At 48.2% G+C, this 16,440-nt stretch overlaps 1 protein-coding gene across 1 annotated transcript in view; it reads right to left on the minus strand.

The window, feature by feature from the left end:
• Positions 1–16,440, minus strand: part of STARD7 (StAR related lipid transfer domain containing 7) — a 153,200-nt gene that overhangs the window by 3,482 nt on the left and 133,278 nt on the right. Inside the window, exons 6-8 of the mRNA XM_085634295.1 lie at positions 6,780–6,862; positions 5,420–5,519; positions 333–417 (exon numbers count right to left, since the gene is read on the minus strand). Of these exons, the coding sequence (XP_085490421.1) occupies positions 333–417; positions 5,420–5,519; positions 6,780–6,862 (268 nt within the window). The remainder of the gene's footprint in view (positions 1–332; positions 418–5,419; positions 5,520–6,779; positions 6,863–16,440) is intronic.

Raw genomic sequence — 16,440 nt, forward strand, 5'->3', positions numbered from 1 at the left:
AAAAAAAGATTCACAGCAAAAAGATCAGATACCCAAATCCCATTGATTCCCCAAAGACTCCACTCACTCCCTCCCTTAAAACCAAACATCATGCAATCAAAAATCCACTACTCAATTGAGCAGGAACACCCTACTCAAACATTTTCAAAACGTTGCTATACTACCTTACCCAGCCCCCCCAAAACTCAACTTCATTGTGATACCAAATTTCACAAACAGGCAGCCCCTGTTTGTGGCCAACTACCCAACCCCACTCCACCTTCCTTCCTGCACAGGACACAAGGCAGCCTTGTAGACTTTCAACATTAGAAGTACACGAAACACATACTCACCACTCGACACCATCCAGCTTACACAATACTTTGGGAACACAGTCTGTGGATTGTCGCTGTAAGTCAACAAATAATCGAAGCCATTCTGTGAAGGACAGACAGCGTTAAACATTCACTGAAAAACCATTAAAAACATTATTCACTTAACAAGTATACTGCTCACTCAGAAATCACGTTAATTACCTCTCATAACGGATTTATAGCTTGAAAAAACTTTATATTCACACGTTATGTATAATCCGTTACATTAGCAGTTAATCTCAAACAACATCTTGTTCACTAAAACATGTGGGTGGTGCCCATATGCATGACTACAGTGACTTGTAACGATGATAACTTGAGTCCCACTGCAGATACCATCTTCAGATTGCATTTTTCTTGACATCATGTAGAGGGTAAGCTAGCGAGTGTGGTATAAAAAATGTACTGTAATGAGAATCCAGTGCACTATTCTTCTTTCTTACAGAAGAGACGGGTAACTTGTGAATCTAGTATTGCTTGAACCTGCCAATGTGTTGTTACATTGCGCAGCGTCCTCTTTTGTATTGAGAAATTTTAGATTCACATGCTGTGCATCGATTGCAAACTTTGTCTCTAAGGAGGTGAAGTAGAAAAGGTAACCATTCTTAATACTTTCTGCTTCACCAGAGTAATATTCCTGAATGTGTGGAAAGAGGATGTGAGAAATTGGTCTGGTATATGATGTCAACTAATTAAAGTGGGCACCTTGCACCAGTCCAAACAACCCTTATGGTAATTTAAGAGGTCAAAGATAACCTTTGAAAGCTATCCAAGTAGTAGCTGTGGAGGGCAACCTTCAGGCTTAGTCTTGAAGGAATGTTGAGAAGCTTGTTTTACCAGAATGCAACCTTATTGTATTGGTTAAATGAAAGAACCACCCAGTAGTTATAAAAATATGTATTTATTATTATAACACCTTAAATACCTCACAGTATCTGCTACACGCAGATAAACACAAAGCACACAATACTATAGTACAGAAACAAACAAAAGTAGCACTAATACACAGTGGGCTACAGGGGAGAACAAACCATATACTAAAATAGTGGTAAATGAATCACAACTCGAGCCAAGACAGTGTCTAGAGGTTGTAGAATCGCTGAGACCCCAAGGAACCACCCATGGCGAGTAAGGAGGGACCCCACGGAGGTCGGGTGCAGTGTGAGAACACAACCGCGTGCTACGTACAAATCAATGGGAGAGTCGCAGTTTTAGCGCTTAAGGACCCTTCCCAGTGGATTATTAAGAAACCCTTTAGAACAAAGAAGGTTGGAGAGCCAACCCCACCCGAGGATACCGAAGTACCAGAGTTACCTATCGCAGGAAAGCCGGGTGCATAGGGTCAAAGTGGCGTCGGAAACCGCCGTTGATTTCAATGGGAGCCTTAAAATGCCACTACTGGAGAGAAGAAAAGTGCCCGGTAGAGCCCACTGGTGGATTCTTTAAGGAAGGTACCTGAAAGCAGAGGGGACAGAGTCTGGGTCACTCAGGAATGACCAGGGGCTCGGTAGAAGAATGCCCACCGATGTCGGGTGCTTCAGGTGTGAAGAGAGAGACCTTGACTCTGCAGCCACGGGGACCAGGAGACATCGAGGACTACCAGGAGCAGGATCGGAGCTGTCCCACAAAGGATGTCGACTGCTGAGGGGTTGGTGTCCGGCGGGAGCACCAACAAGCCTTGGCAGAGGCAACACACAAAGAAGGTTGAGGAAGGTCATGGTCTGGCCCACCAAGGACCAGGAGACTCACCACAGCAAGGGGAGTCAGGTCAGGCCTGGAGTAACCAGGGGAGCCCAAGAAAATCAGTGTTGTCCCTCAAATGGATCCACAGGCCAATGGCACGGGAATTGCGAGGAGACCTCTAGCAGTTTCACAAAACAACAGCTTGCAGGGCACAGAGTGCGAGGATGCCGAAGTCCTTTGTATGAAATGGGCGTAGAAGTTGGGGCTATCGATTGCCCAAAGCACTTGGTTGGGGAACACCAACAAGCATATGCATTTGCAAATGTACGCTGTGCACAGGGGTTCGGGTTATGCGGTCCCCACGAGGGATACTGGCCTCAAACTCAGTGAGAGGGCAGCTCGACCTCAAGGAACGTAGGAACCCACCTCCTGTGTTCTTGGAGCCTTCGGAGTCCGCCAGAACTCAGGATCATCAGACTGATCAGTTGCTTTACGGTGCCTGTGAATGCAGGGGAGTGACTCCTTCACCCCAAAGGAGATACTTCAGTTGTCCTTGATGCTCCACAGGTCCTACACAGAGCCTGTATGGTGCACGGGCACAGACGATGCTTTGGATGGATAGGGAGACTAAGTCAGGCCCAGTCGAAGTTCAGTGAAGTCCAGAGTGTCCAGACGGTCAAAGGTCAGTGGTTTCTTGATCAGAATCTTGTCCACATCGAATCTAGGGTCCTACAGCCAGGTAAGCCCTTTTGTACCCACGGGAGAGGGTTGGACAGATTCAGGGGACACACCCTGGGGAATGGCCAGAACAGTGGGTAGGATACTCCCCTGTCCTTTGTCCAGTTTCGTGCCAGAGCAGGAGCCAACGACTCCCAGGACTGGGTTGAACTGGACTATGCACAGGGACACCAAGTGTGCCCCAGATGCAGACTTTCAGGTACATTGGAAGGGCACCCACCCAGCCCAAATACACTAAATCCTGTCTGGGAGATGGTCACACCTCCCTGTGACAGGATGCCTATTATCCTACCTTCCCCTGCTCGAGCTTGGCTCAGCAGCAGGAAGGAAGAAATTTGTGTCTGGTCGGTAGAAACCATTTTGTGCTGCCCGGGTCGAGAAGGCTAGTACCGGAAAGACCAGTGACCCCCACGAAGCTTGTATGAGAAGGGGGGATTCATACCTCCCACACTGGTTACTGGTGTGGAGGTATGATTCTAAGGTGTTTGATACCAAAAACAACATGTTTTTTTGCAGTGGTTTTCAAGATAGCACTTTACTCGAGCGTATAATGCACCTCTACCTATATGTCCGGCTGCGTCACAAACAACCCGGGAGAATGTTCTCCGAAGGCTGCAGAGGGTCTCTGCTCATGCAGGGTCACCCTCTCACATAAAACCCAGCACCCTGTCTTCAGGATTGTCAAGGCCTGCTAGAGGGGTGACTGATAGATTTGTTTTAAGTGTAGTGACCTATAGATATAGTAAACCTATATCTAAAGTTAGTGGGGCATGCACCATCTTACACATGCTGCAATGGCAGGCCTGTAGTTCCATTGTGCATAGCCTCCCATGGGTGGCATAATACATGCTTCAGCCCATGGGAGGCCTCTGAGGTACCTATGCCCTGGGTACATATGTACCATATACTAGAGACTGACAAGGGTACCCTAGTATCCAATCTGGAGTGTACCTAAGTACATGGCATAACATTTTAAGGAGAAAGCAGACTGGGGTCCTGATTAGCAGGATCCCAGTCAGACTAGTCAGAAACAGTGTAACATCAAGCAAAAAGTGGGGGTAACCATAAGAAGCAGATCCTACTTTCCTACAGAGGACTACAAAGCAGAATTGCAATCATAGTAACATTACCAAAGAAAGCTAAAAAGCAGATTTTAATGTTTAGAATAAGCTGTTGGTTTTTGTGAAGTGGCTTTTGAATTAACTATTAACAAAGCTGAATACAATCCACTGTCCAGAGTGCAATACATGGCTTGTTAATAGAATTCTCCTTGTAGTGTTAAAAAAAATGATACGATTTAACATATCTTTCTAAAGTCCTTTATTCCATTAATAGAATACATTCCTTCCAAGATCAAGTGTGGTAAAGCACTTTTTGCTAAAGACTGGATCAATGTAAAAGGAAGTAAGTTAATGGCTTGACTGACATGAGACAAATTTAATTGTTGGAGAATATTTCGGTGGGTGCCCTCAAAACCAATATATATTATGTATCTTCAGAAATTTCTGCTGCACAATGACGGCTTAAAATTGATTAGGTGGTGACTGCCATTAGGAACTCTCCCCAACTGTAAAGTCCAGTTTCTAGTTGAAGCTGGTAAATATTTGTGGTCCAATTGGTGCCCTGCTATACGGCCCCCGCAACAAAGAACGCTTAAAAACAACTGGCAGTTTACAACATAGGGGTTTTACCCATCATAGTGGGTGCTGACCAACAACACTAAAGCTGCCCTCACAGAAATCTCGGAGCAGCTGGACCTGTAACATTAATACTGAATTATGTTCTGCTTGGACACCCGTTTACTGACCCTCAGTGGCTACTGAACTAATGAACTGCACCCAAAAGCTCCGCCATTGACGCTGCTCTTGTGAGAAGCTTTTTATTTGGCTGGTGGACCTTTAGGGACAGGAGATTTTTACTGTTTCGTAACTGGAAGCTCAGCAGCTCGGCCTTTAGCCCACTGCATTATCCAGAATCTAAAATGGAGCTAGTTTCCACTGAAACAGAGGACCAGATATACAGCTAAGCTGCTTCATTATATTCCTTTAGCCCATTTAACTTATTCTCTGACACATTGTGTAGAAACATTTCAAAGCTCATGGATTCAAAAGTCATCCAGGTGGGCCAAGTGCAGCCTTTTGGGTTTATTGAAAACGAAGCTCTCAATGGGTTAAAGCTACCTTGTAAGCATCTCTTTGTAGCGTGTAGTACTGTAGATTCACATGCTTAGCATACTTCTGCCATCTAGTTTTGGGCTCGGACGTTTAAGAGTTTTTTTTCCTTTGAAGACGACGTTTGAGTCACAAGGTAGCAATGCACATGGGCATCAATTCCATGTTGGACTGTTTTTTTGTAGCGTGGGCCAGAGTAGTATATGGAGTGGTGACAGTGTCTAATGATGCATGTGTGTGTTGCCCAAAACATGGGAGTAAAATGCAAAAAGGTGAAAACATCTGTGGGTACATCATGCGAGAGCATGTGAATCTACAGCACTAGATGCTACGAACAGATACTACGAACTGTAAATGTTACCCTGTAAGCATGTGTTGCTGTATGTAGATACACATGCACATGTATGCAGATCAATCGAGTACTGGTCAATTTTTTTGAGGTTGCTGAAAAAAATAAAAGGTCTGTCTACTGACCTCGTCAAAAGAGCTGTGGGGCCGGATCACCATCTGCGACTGATACGTTCGAACACGTACAAAGCTTGGACATTCTGGGACATCAGGGTGCTCCACGGCTCTGAACGGAAAAGAGAAAAAGACAAATACACAACAGTGCTCACAACAGTTTTGATCCTTAATGGATACTATCTGATAAGTAAAAGAATCCCCAAAATGAAAGCAACAGTCTAATGGACAACAGTTGAAGTATCTAAATGCAGCTCAGGGACCATTCTGCTTAAGTAATTTTCACCATGAGGCTCCCAGTCTAAATTTTACTCTGCAAATTAAAATGTCAAATGCAAGTTCATGTGCAATAACAGAGCATAGCCTGTGACCTGAAAGATTAACTTTTAAGATAGTCCCTTCACGGGTACTGAATCTCTATTCAAGGTGATCTTCCAAACCATGTATGAGTACCTCCTGGCCTACGTATAGGGAGGGTACTAATGGCGAGGGGAAATGAAGGTTAGACAGTTTGTTTCCTCTAGTCGCCTTGCTTTAACAAACCTCTGAAACGTCTACATTAAGGGTGGAAGATGGCAGTTCATTCCTCATCAGAAACCATTTATTATGAGCGCAATACCACACAATCTCGCCCTGAATATGCTCCTTGCCAAAGCAGTTAATGGTGGGCTGAGTTCTTAGAGCTGCCTCTGCAGAGGTTACGTTTTTGTCATATGCTAGATTTATTTGGTTGTGATATTTGGCATATATCGGGCTCATTATCCACATTTGAATCTGTATTTACTCAGTTGACTAAGGACTTTGAACCAAAGAGCCAAACGCAGCAGCAAGGTGTTACGTAAGAATCTTATCCAGTAGGTGGTAACGTGATAGTAAGAAGACGGAGGCACAAGAGTAAACAGGGAACAGTAGTTTTCAGCAAGGTATTACAAGACATTCACAATGACATTTAGCTATTTATGAAATTTGTAAAGTCTTTTATACCCATTTTCATTTTTTTTTCTTTCACTAGCTACCCTCTTCTTACTCATTGGACTTATTTTTGCAGAGATGTTCCTGTTATTAACATCTGAAAAGTGCTCTGAAACCTCTAGGTTTCTGTCTTGCTATTTCACTTGTCCCTTAGACCAGCTTATTTTCTATTTTTTACACCTAATGTACACTCACATCTTCTAAAAACAAATTGATTTATGTTGCATGTATGCTGCACCCTCCAGCCAGTGGTGTGAACAGCCTGTTGTATTTCTGTGCATATGTAATTGGCATCCAATGCCAATCATGCACTAATGTAATGTACTTCACTAAACCGATTGGTACTTTAGTCTTGTCACAAGACAATTACTTGTACTCGCTTCTTATGCTGAATACTCACCGGGACACTAGTACCATTAAATTGTTTTCCTGGTCCACATGATAGCGCCGTACATAGACATAATCGCGAGAGTACATGGGATACTGCAATAAGAAATAAAACATTATTAAACCCAGAGAAACACTCACTGCACCCACAATGGCAGACCTTAGTTAAGAAGTTAATGCAAAGAGAGACCAAACACTGCCCAGGCCCCACTCTTCAGAAATCAACACAGTGAAGTGAATACAATCGAGATCTCTGAAAAAACATAACACCACAAAAAAATGTCAGGGAAAATCTAACAATAGAAGGCAAAAATGGGAAACGTTTGTAGATCTAGACCAATTCAGAACCTTACACACGGAATGAAGAAAACAGTACACCAACAAGTTTCATCTGAAACAATTAAAGAATAGAACATGGTACCTCAAATGAAAAGTTCCATCCTCAGAAAGTGGAAAAGAGAAGGCTTCAACGTGAAGAGATCCACCTGAAAGTGCTGTGCCCAGTCAGCAGAGATGGGGACAACAGCTCTTTATTGCTTATTGCAGTTTCGTTTGATGGAGTTGTAGGCAAGTTGTCATGGACTAATAAGTTGCCATTTTAGAGCTGTAACCCATGGTTACAAGATGCAGCGGATAAGACAGTAGAAACTTTATCCAAAGGAGTCTGATTAATTTTCTGCTACAGCTGGGAACGTGACCAAGATGGCTGAGTCGGACGGGTTTTAAGTATGCTACGCGACAGGCTCATAACTAATCTGTCCTAATCCTCACCAACCCACAAGTGAAGAGTCTCACAGAGCCAACCCCCAGCCCCCTGGATGTAGGGGTAGTTGAGTGCAGATTGGTAACCCACATTGCAGCCAAGGAAGACGTCGGTAAACCTTGGAATCCGCCACCAAGAGGCGGTCCCCTAGATGCTAAGGCAGCCCTGTGGCTGAGCAGAACCCAGTCGGGGGAACAGTAGATTGGGCTACCCCCTCAGTGAATTGTGGGCAGTCTGCAAGGCCTTCTCACTGGGCGGGATGAAGAGACCGGCATCCGCCAAACGTCGGCCTGGGTGCGCAGCAGTGGTATGGGAGAGTCCAGGAACGCCGGAGACATTGCTTCGGAGGCGGTGACCCGTTTATAGACCGCGGCAGAGGAAAGTGGAGGGCAGGCCTGACAGCACTGGCAGACAGCAGTACTCCCTAGGAGAGCGGTGGGTTCGGCTGTGACAGATTCTCCGGTTGGCATGGGAGTTCTAAACCACCGCCCCCCCCCCCCACCCCCGGCCAAAAAAGGAGTGCAGTGACTCTCCTCTGTACCATCGTTGAGGACCGAGACCACGAGCATGGAGGTGGGGCATACCGCAAGTGAGGGCCTGGGCTGGTGTGCACGGGTGAGGAGTGTGTGGGTGCTGGGCATCCCTCCCCATTTTCCTTCTTTGGCGTCCGCCTGGGCCAGAGGCCTGGTGCTGCAGGGGCTGTCGTGCCCTGTAGGCCCACGCCTGAAACCTGCTGACCAGTCGACGGGCCTGATCCGCCAGCAACATGGCACCAAGGCTTGGGCCCCACAAAGGCCAGCCTGGAGTAAATTAAACACTGACCCCTTCACTGCCTCAGTGCAGCAGGAGGGGGGTCAGGGGCACTGGCCCAGACTCAATAGTGCTACAGTGGCAGGATCAAACGTAATAAGACTGGGGGAGAATTGTCCGTATCTACAGGACTAAACACTGGATTGTGGTACCTCCCCCCCAATCACCACCCACTATATTGTTTTTTATTAGCGAGTGCCATTCACTATCCTTATGACCCCTGGATAGAGTGATCTACTGGCCTATGGAAATATTAGTCACAAGTGCAGAGACTTGAGGTGAGAGTGGGTGCTCCCCCCCCCCCCACCCCTTTGTTGTGGGCCAGTGGCAAGCCAGAATCGATTTGTGGTTAAGCCCTACCCCTGTGTGGCCTTGCCTGGGTTGCTGCCTCTGATGCAGGTGGGCTGGGCTGGTCTGGATTGGGGCCCGCAATGCTTGATGCAATGGTCCGTGATAAAGAGCTGAAGCCTCTCAGATAGGGGAAGATGGACCGGTACACTAAGATAGTGGCACCTCCAGAAGTGGAAGCCCCCCTGTGATGTCAGATAATGCAGCCTTCCTTCTGGCGATTCAGTCATCCCGTGAGACCCTGGAAGGAAGAGTCAAGGAGGTACGATCAGAGGTGACCCTCCTGAGGCAAAATCTCTGCAATGTGGCTGAAAGGGTTACTTCACTGGAGACCAGGATATCAGAGCTGGAAGATACAGTCCAGGGTCTGTGTAAAGAAGTTGCAGAATCCCGGGCTACCACCAAAGATGCGGTGTGGTGTCTGGCACACTTCCCGGAGTGGAGGAGAGGGTTCAGACACAAGAGGAAGACCAGGAGGTGAGGTCGACAATCAAGGGGTAGAAATAAGGGTACACCCTGACTAAACAGAGGCCCTGAGCAACGCTCAGAGGTTTTCTCGGACTCGGAGGGGGTTAGATAGATCACCACTAACACAAGACTGCAGTCCTGGAGGCGGGATCTAGGCATGGCTATACAGGGGCTGATCAGGGATCGGAGTGGGAAACCCTCCACCCAATGGTGATCGATATAGCACAGCTAGAGCATGATCCAGTGACCACCCCCCCCATGCCACGACATGGACTGGCGGCGGCACCCTAAGTGCAGGACTAGTGGTATGATCTGGGGCCTAGGAGTATAATTCTCCTAGGGTCAGATGTACGACCAATTTTAGCATGTGCAAACGGGTTAGCGACCCAGTGCTTATTATTGGGCGGCCCACCTTATGAATGTCGAAGACTGGTTATTTGCTCCCCTGGACCAATCAACCTTTAGATTGGAGAGGGCACAATGGGTAAGAGGTCCTATTTGAACTATCTGTACAGAGGAAAAGGGACCCAGAGTTTCCTCTCTATCACTCAGGTAACAATAGCAGTCTGGGATAGGGCTATGACTACTATGGAATGACATGGCAAACCTACAAGGGCAACACCCCTGTGGGAAGGGAACTGGCTTCTCGAGTTACAAAAGCTAGTTGGGATATCCAGGTGGAGATATTATGCCATTCTCCTCGCTACAAAGATAATTTGGTATGAACGCAAATCAGTTTTTAAAGTATGCTCAGTTACGGCACGCATGGAGAGAAGAGGGACTCCCCAGAGACTGTATCCCAGAACATCCCAGAACATGCTCCACTAGAGGGCTGGCTCATACAGAAGGAATTTGGTACGGGAGCTATTTCCCTCATATTAAAAACCCTTAACAATAACATGCCTGATATTCTGCAATGAAAATGGATGGAGGATTGTGGCAGAACTTGAGGACATAGATAGGGAAGCGGCCCTAATGCACCCTAGGGATATGGTTATTAAATCACAGCTAAGTTTAGTGCAATTTAAAATCTTACAACATGCGTATTATGATCGACTGTGGCTGCATGCCTTTGAAAGGGCGTAAACCCCGCATTGTTTGAGATCCCTGGGAATCGTTTCATGAAATCTGGAGCTGCCCCCTGATACAAGACTACTGGGTAGCAGTCACTGGGGAACTTAATGGGGTGTTCTCAACACAGATGTTGTTAGATCTTAAGTTAATCATTTTGGGGATCCCCAGCAATGCTGACCTACCATGGGTCCAATCCTGCTCTGTGCTCTCGGCCTAGTAGCAGCCAAAAGAGATATAGCCTGACACTGGGGGGTAGGGGAATTCCCAATGTTACAAGAATAGAAACGGGGAATGTAGATGTACATCATGACTGAAAAATAATGTATGCTAGGAGGGGCTGCCCCCCGAACATTCCGTAAGTTGTGGGGTAAATAGACCCAATATTACTCATTGGAAAAGGTGGATGACATGGAACACAGGGCCGGGTGGCAGCATAATGGACGTGGAGGAGATGTTGACTGTGGTACTGGAGTTCATATGCTGGTTTCTGATGGATACATCTGCCAGTGGATTCCTCACCTTGTGAATATCCCCTGCGCCAGCATTCCATGGAATTATTTCCCCCAGCTCTCTGCGCCGACGTGGACGTCATAATACCTCGGCTCCGCTCGCGACTCCGTATGACGTCACCGGAGCCATAAGAGAGCCACGTCGGTGTGAGGACGTCAGTTCCCTTTTTTCTGCGCCGTCGACGCGCAACGGTTTTCCAGCACTCTCCTGCTACTTTGTTGTCTTGCAGTGGGTTACTGTTTCTGGATTTACCATGTCTTCAACGAGGAAGTCAGGTTTCAAACCTTATAGGGAATGGGGGGGGGGGGGGGGGGGGAAGGGTCACATGTCCATCACTGACCCCCACGAAGATTGTTTGTGGTGCCTTTCTTCAGACCATGATGTGGATGACTGCTCCTGCTGCAGAAAGATGAATCCCAAGGCCCTGAAAGAGAGGGAAGCGAAACTCTTCATGGCCAAGGCAAAAAAGGAAAGGAGAGGTAGGCAGAAGGAGAAGTCGGAGTCATCGACTTCACACTCTTCGAAGTCGAGGAGGCACAGAAAGAAGAGGAAGCATAGCTCTCGGCGCCAATCGTCGAAGAGTAAGGCTTCGAGGTCGCCGACACCTCGTCGTCGAAGTAAAGAATTAATTTCTCCTTCGCCTTCCCCTTCTCCTCGTGTGTCTCCGGAGAAGACACCTTTGCCCAGGTTGACTCCGGCACAGTCACCGGCGCCAGTGTAGTCTCCAGCTTCCGACGCCGAGCCGGAGCAGGTGGAAGATCTTTCTCCAGTGCCAGCTGAACCTGCGGCTCCAGTTGAGGATACTTCGGCTCCAGCTCCTGCTACTCCTCGACCGGATCCAGGGTCGAACCCATACCCGCATTTCCCAACTCCGGGTGCGGATCCGATGCATTTCCTCAATGCTATGTATGGGGTTTTCCAAAGGGCTGCCTTCCCATCCGGCGCACCTTCTGGTCCCGTGGGTCCAATGGCGTATACTTTGGGCGTGCTGCAACATTATGCTCAGGCACCTTTTATGCCCTTCTTGCCGATGGCTCCTTCATGGCAGTTCCCGGTGCCGTCTGGAGATCCATCCTCCCGGCCTCAACTGGATCGTTTGCCTTCTTCGGAGCCTCCCTCGACGCCGGTGCCGACTCCATCTGCGCCGCGTCCGGCCCCGCCTACTCCTCCGGCGGCGCCGACTCCACGTTCGGTGCCGCCGACTCCACGTACGGTGCCGCCGACGCCGTGCCCTCGGATCCGTTCTTGGAGAGAGGCTCAGAGGATTATGGAGGAGGAAGGATATAGGGAGGAAGTGGAGGAAGGTGAAGGTGGTGATTCCACTGATGAGTTTGAGGGCATTCAGGATGCAAGTGGACTTGATACTACTCCAGAATGGGAGCATTCTTCTGCCAGATCTCCTCCTCCACAAGAGTTGGCTCCTTATCATTTAGTCATTAGGAAGGCTGCAGAGTTGTTGGACTTACAGTTGCCCTCTGCAGAGTACAAGCCAAACCTTTTAACTTAAGTCCTTCATTCACCATCTTCAATTGTTGAGCCCTTGTTGCCCTTTAATGAGGCTATTTTAGAGCCTGTTATGGACGTTTGGCGCAAGCCACTTTCTTCACCTGCAGTCTCCAGACAAGTGGCAAGGAGGTATAGAGTAGCTCCGGGGGACCCGAGCTTTATTTCCTCTCACCCTTCACCAGAGAGCCCTGTAGTGCAAGCTTCCTGCTCGAAGCAATCTTCAGGCGCCTTCGCTCAAGCACCAGCTGGCAGGGATTCTAAAAAGATCGAACAATCAGCTAAAAAGGTCTTTTCATCAGGAAGCATGGCGCTTAAGTCGACTAATGCCACTTGTTTATTGGAGCGCTACGTTCATGCTCTGTGAAGCAGTTAGCCCCTAAACTGCCTGAAGAGGAGAAGGCCTCTTTTATGGAGGTTGTTGTGGACACTCAAGCTGGTGCCAGGCAAGTTATTCAGTCGGGCCTAGATACGGCTGATTCCGTGGCTAGAATTATGGGATCTTCAATAGCCACTAGAAGGCAGGCTTGGCTTCGTTCTTCCTACTTCTCTGCTGATGTTCAGGCCACTCTAGTCGACTTGCCTTTCGATGGGGAAAAGCTTTTTGGGGAAAAAGCAGATTCCGCCTTGCAGAGATTTAAAGATAGCAGGGTTACTGCGAAATCTTTGGGTTCGCACACGCCAGCTAAGGGATTTGGCTTCACGAAGTATAGAGGATTTGGGAGGTCATCTTTTCGTTCCTTTCGTCAGCCTCAGCAACAGCAGCAACAGCAGCAAAATCCTCTCTATAGATAATATAGAGGAAGACAAAGGGGCCGGAGAGGTTGTGGTCGCAATCCCTCCTCATCTTCAGCCTCCTCTGCTCCCAATGAAGCTTCAGGGAAGCAGCCCTAGATCCCCCATCCTAGAAAATGTGAGACCTGTGGGGGGGACGGGTGTCCCACTTTCTGCGAGGTTGGAAATCGGTCACTACGGACCTTTGGGTTTTAAACCTCGTAGAGAATGGGTATGCCCTTCCCTTTCGGGAGTGTCCTCCCCCTTACCCTCCTTGCCAAGGTTTTTGCTCAGAGGACCATCTGCTTCTTCTGCAGAAGGAGGTTCTTGCGTTGCTTCAAAAAGGTGCGATAGAGGTGGTTCCAGAGCAGGAAAGGGGTCAGCGATGCTACTCCCGGTATTTCCTGATTCCCAAAAAGGACGGCAGATTGCGTTCAATCCTGGACCTCAGAGTCTTGAATTTTTACCTGAAATAGGAGAAATTCAAGATGCTGACCCTTGCACAGGTTCTTCAAGCGTTGCACCAAGGAGACTGGATGGTGTCGATCGACTTGCAGAATGCGTATTTCCACGTCCCAATCCTGAAGTCGCACAGGAAGTATCTCCGTTTTACGGTTGGTTCGCAACACTACCAGTTTGCAGTCCTCCCGTTTGGTCTAACAACTGCACCTCGAGTCTTCACAAAGGTGATGGCAGTGGTGGCTGCTCATCTCAGGAGGTCAGGGATTCCGGTCTTTCCCTACCAGGACGACTGGCTTCTGAAAGCAGAGTCCCCAGAGATGGTGCAATATCATCTGCATGAAACATCTCATCTGTTATTCGACTTGGGGTTTTCGATCAATGTGCCCAAATCTCACCTGGTGCCCTCTCAACGCAACCTGTTAATAGGGGCGGTACTGGACACTACTGTGTGTCGAGCATTTCCTCCTCCTCAAAGAATTCTCGACATTCAGGAAACTATCCCTTTATTCCGCAATGGAGCGGTTGTTCCAGTTCTGAAGGTCCTTCGCATGCTCGGTCTGTTCGCCTTCTGCATTCTGTTGGTCAACCATGCACGCTGGCACATGAGGGCACTCCAGTGGTGCCTCCGCAGGCAGTGGTATCAGCACAACGGAGATCTCAGGGAGTCTATCAGGATTTCCAGAGAAGCTGCAGCGGATCTGTCTTGGTGGAGCGTGGGGGTCAATCTGTCTCAAGGAAAGCCCTTTCATCTTCCTCCATCGGTGGCCACAGTGATAACGGATGCCTCCACTTTAGGGTGGGGTGCTCATCTGGGGGATCTGGAGATCAAGGGTCTTTGGTCTCCAAAGGAAAGATTGTCTCATATCAATCTTCTGGAATTGCGGGCGATACGTTTGGCGCTCAAGGCCTTTCTCCCTTCCCTTCGCGGTCAGTCGGTTCAAGTCCTGACGGACAACACTACCGCGATGTGGTATGTCAACAAGCAGGGAGGAGTAGGGTCGTACCGTCTCTGCAGAGAGGCGTTGCGACTCTGGTCCTGGGCTCAGGATCATCGGATTTGCTTGATGGTGAATCATCTTGGCCGGGGTGCTGAACGTACGTGTCTCCGCCGACCACGAGTGGAGGCTCCATCCGGAGGTGGCTCGTCACGTCTTTCGGACATGGGGGACTCCTCGGATAGACCCGTTTGCCACTCGCGAGAACACGCATTGCCCGTCATTCTGCAGTCTCCAGTTTCCGATGCAGGAGGCGTTGGGGGACGCGTTTCAGTTGAGTTGGGGCTCACAACTCCTTTATGCGTTTCCTCCCATACCCTTGATTCCTCGGGTTCTGAGGAAGATTCGCCAAGACCGGGCCCAAATTATTTTGGTCGCCCCGGATTGGCCAAGAAGGGTGTGGTACATAGATCTACTTCACCTTTCATCGCACCCTCCGCTCCGTCTCCCGTTCAGGGCAGACCTCCTCTCGCAGTCGGAGGGGCAGGTTCTACACCCCCACCTCCAGAACCTGCACCTTCATGCCTGGAGATTGAACGGGGCAACCTGAGTTCCTTCTCTCTCCCGCCTGATGTGGTGGATGTTATTTTATAGGCCAGGCGACACTTCACCAAGTCCATTTACTCCTACAGGTGGCCTAAGTTTGTAAAATGGAATGGAGAGAGATCCATTGACCCTTTAAAGACCCATCTTTCCAATGTGCTTCAGTTTGCTCTCTCCTTGGCTCAGCAGGGTTGTGCTGTGGCCACGGTTGAGGGTTATTTATAAGCCTCATCGGCTTTTCTGTGTCTTCCAGACCAGCCATCATTATTTAAATCTCCTATTGCATTAAAATTTATCAAAGGTCTTACTAACAGGTTTCCACCTACTCCTTTTGTAATGCCGCAGTGGGACCTTAATCTTGTTTTAACTTTTTTGATGGGATCTCCTTTTGAGCCCCTTCATAGTGGTCTTTTGAGGAGGTTGTCTTTTAAGACGGTCTTTCTTGTAGCTATAACCTCGGCAAGGAGGGTGAGTGAGCTTCAAGCTCTTAGTTCAAAACCCCCGTTTTTATCCTTGCATGCTGAAAGGATGGTTCTTAGGACCAGGGCTGCTTTCCTACCTAAGGTAGTTACTCCCTTTCATCTGGGGCAGTCTATTACTCTCCCTGTGTTATATCCACCTCCTCATCCTTCCAAGGAAGAGGAAAGACTTCACCGTTTGGACCCTAAAAGAGCTGTGAGCTTTTATTTTGACAGAACAAAGGACTTTCGTTTGGATGAACAGATCTTCGTGGGCTATATTGGACACTCTAAAGGCAAGGCTGTGCACAAGCGCACTCTGTCCAGGTGGATCATCCTAGCCATCAAGATCTGCTACGCCCTTGCTGGTAAGGTTCCTCCTGAGGGTATTAGAGCTCATTCAACTAGGGCTAAATCTTCTACCTCTGCTTTGGCTAGGGGTGTTCCTGTGGCAGACATTTGTAAAGCCGCAACTTGGGCCTCCCTCCATACTTTCGCGAAGCATTATTGCTTGGACTCTGAGATGAGGAGGCAGGGCCATTTTGCATGCTCTGTCTCGCAGGACCTTTTGGTATAGGAAGGTGGACACCCTCCTCCAGGAGTGGGACTGCTGTGGGAATCTATTCACAAGGTGAGGAATCCACTGGCAGATGTATCCATCAGAACAAGTTACTTACCTTTGGTAACGCTTTTTCTGGTGGATACAGTATCTGCCTGTGGATTCCTCACTGGCCCACCCGCCTCCCCGTTGTCCACCTTTGTATACCTTAAAGGATGCCTTGCTTGCAAAGTTGTTTTTTCTGGTACACTTATAGGAAATGCTTTTGTTCCTTAGCTTTACTTTTTTTATATGTACTATGTATATTTGTTTGAATGTTGTATACTGTGTATACTTTTAATCTGTTGTCGGTCCACCTGTTCGCCTCGGAGGCACGAAAAAAATGGGTGGAACTGACGTCATCACGC

The sequence above is a fragment of the Triturus cristatus genome, chromosome 11 (genome assembly GCF_964204655.1).
Source record: "Triturus cristatus chromosome 11, aTriCri1.1, whole genome shotgun sequence".
NCBI classification, from domain to species: Eukaryota; Metazoa; Chordata; class Amphibia; order Caudata; family Salamandridae; genus Triturus; species Triturus cristatus.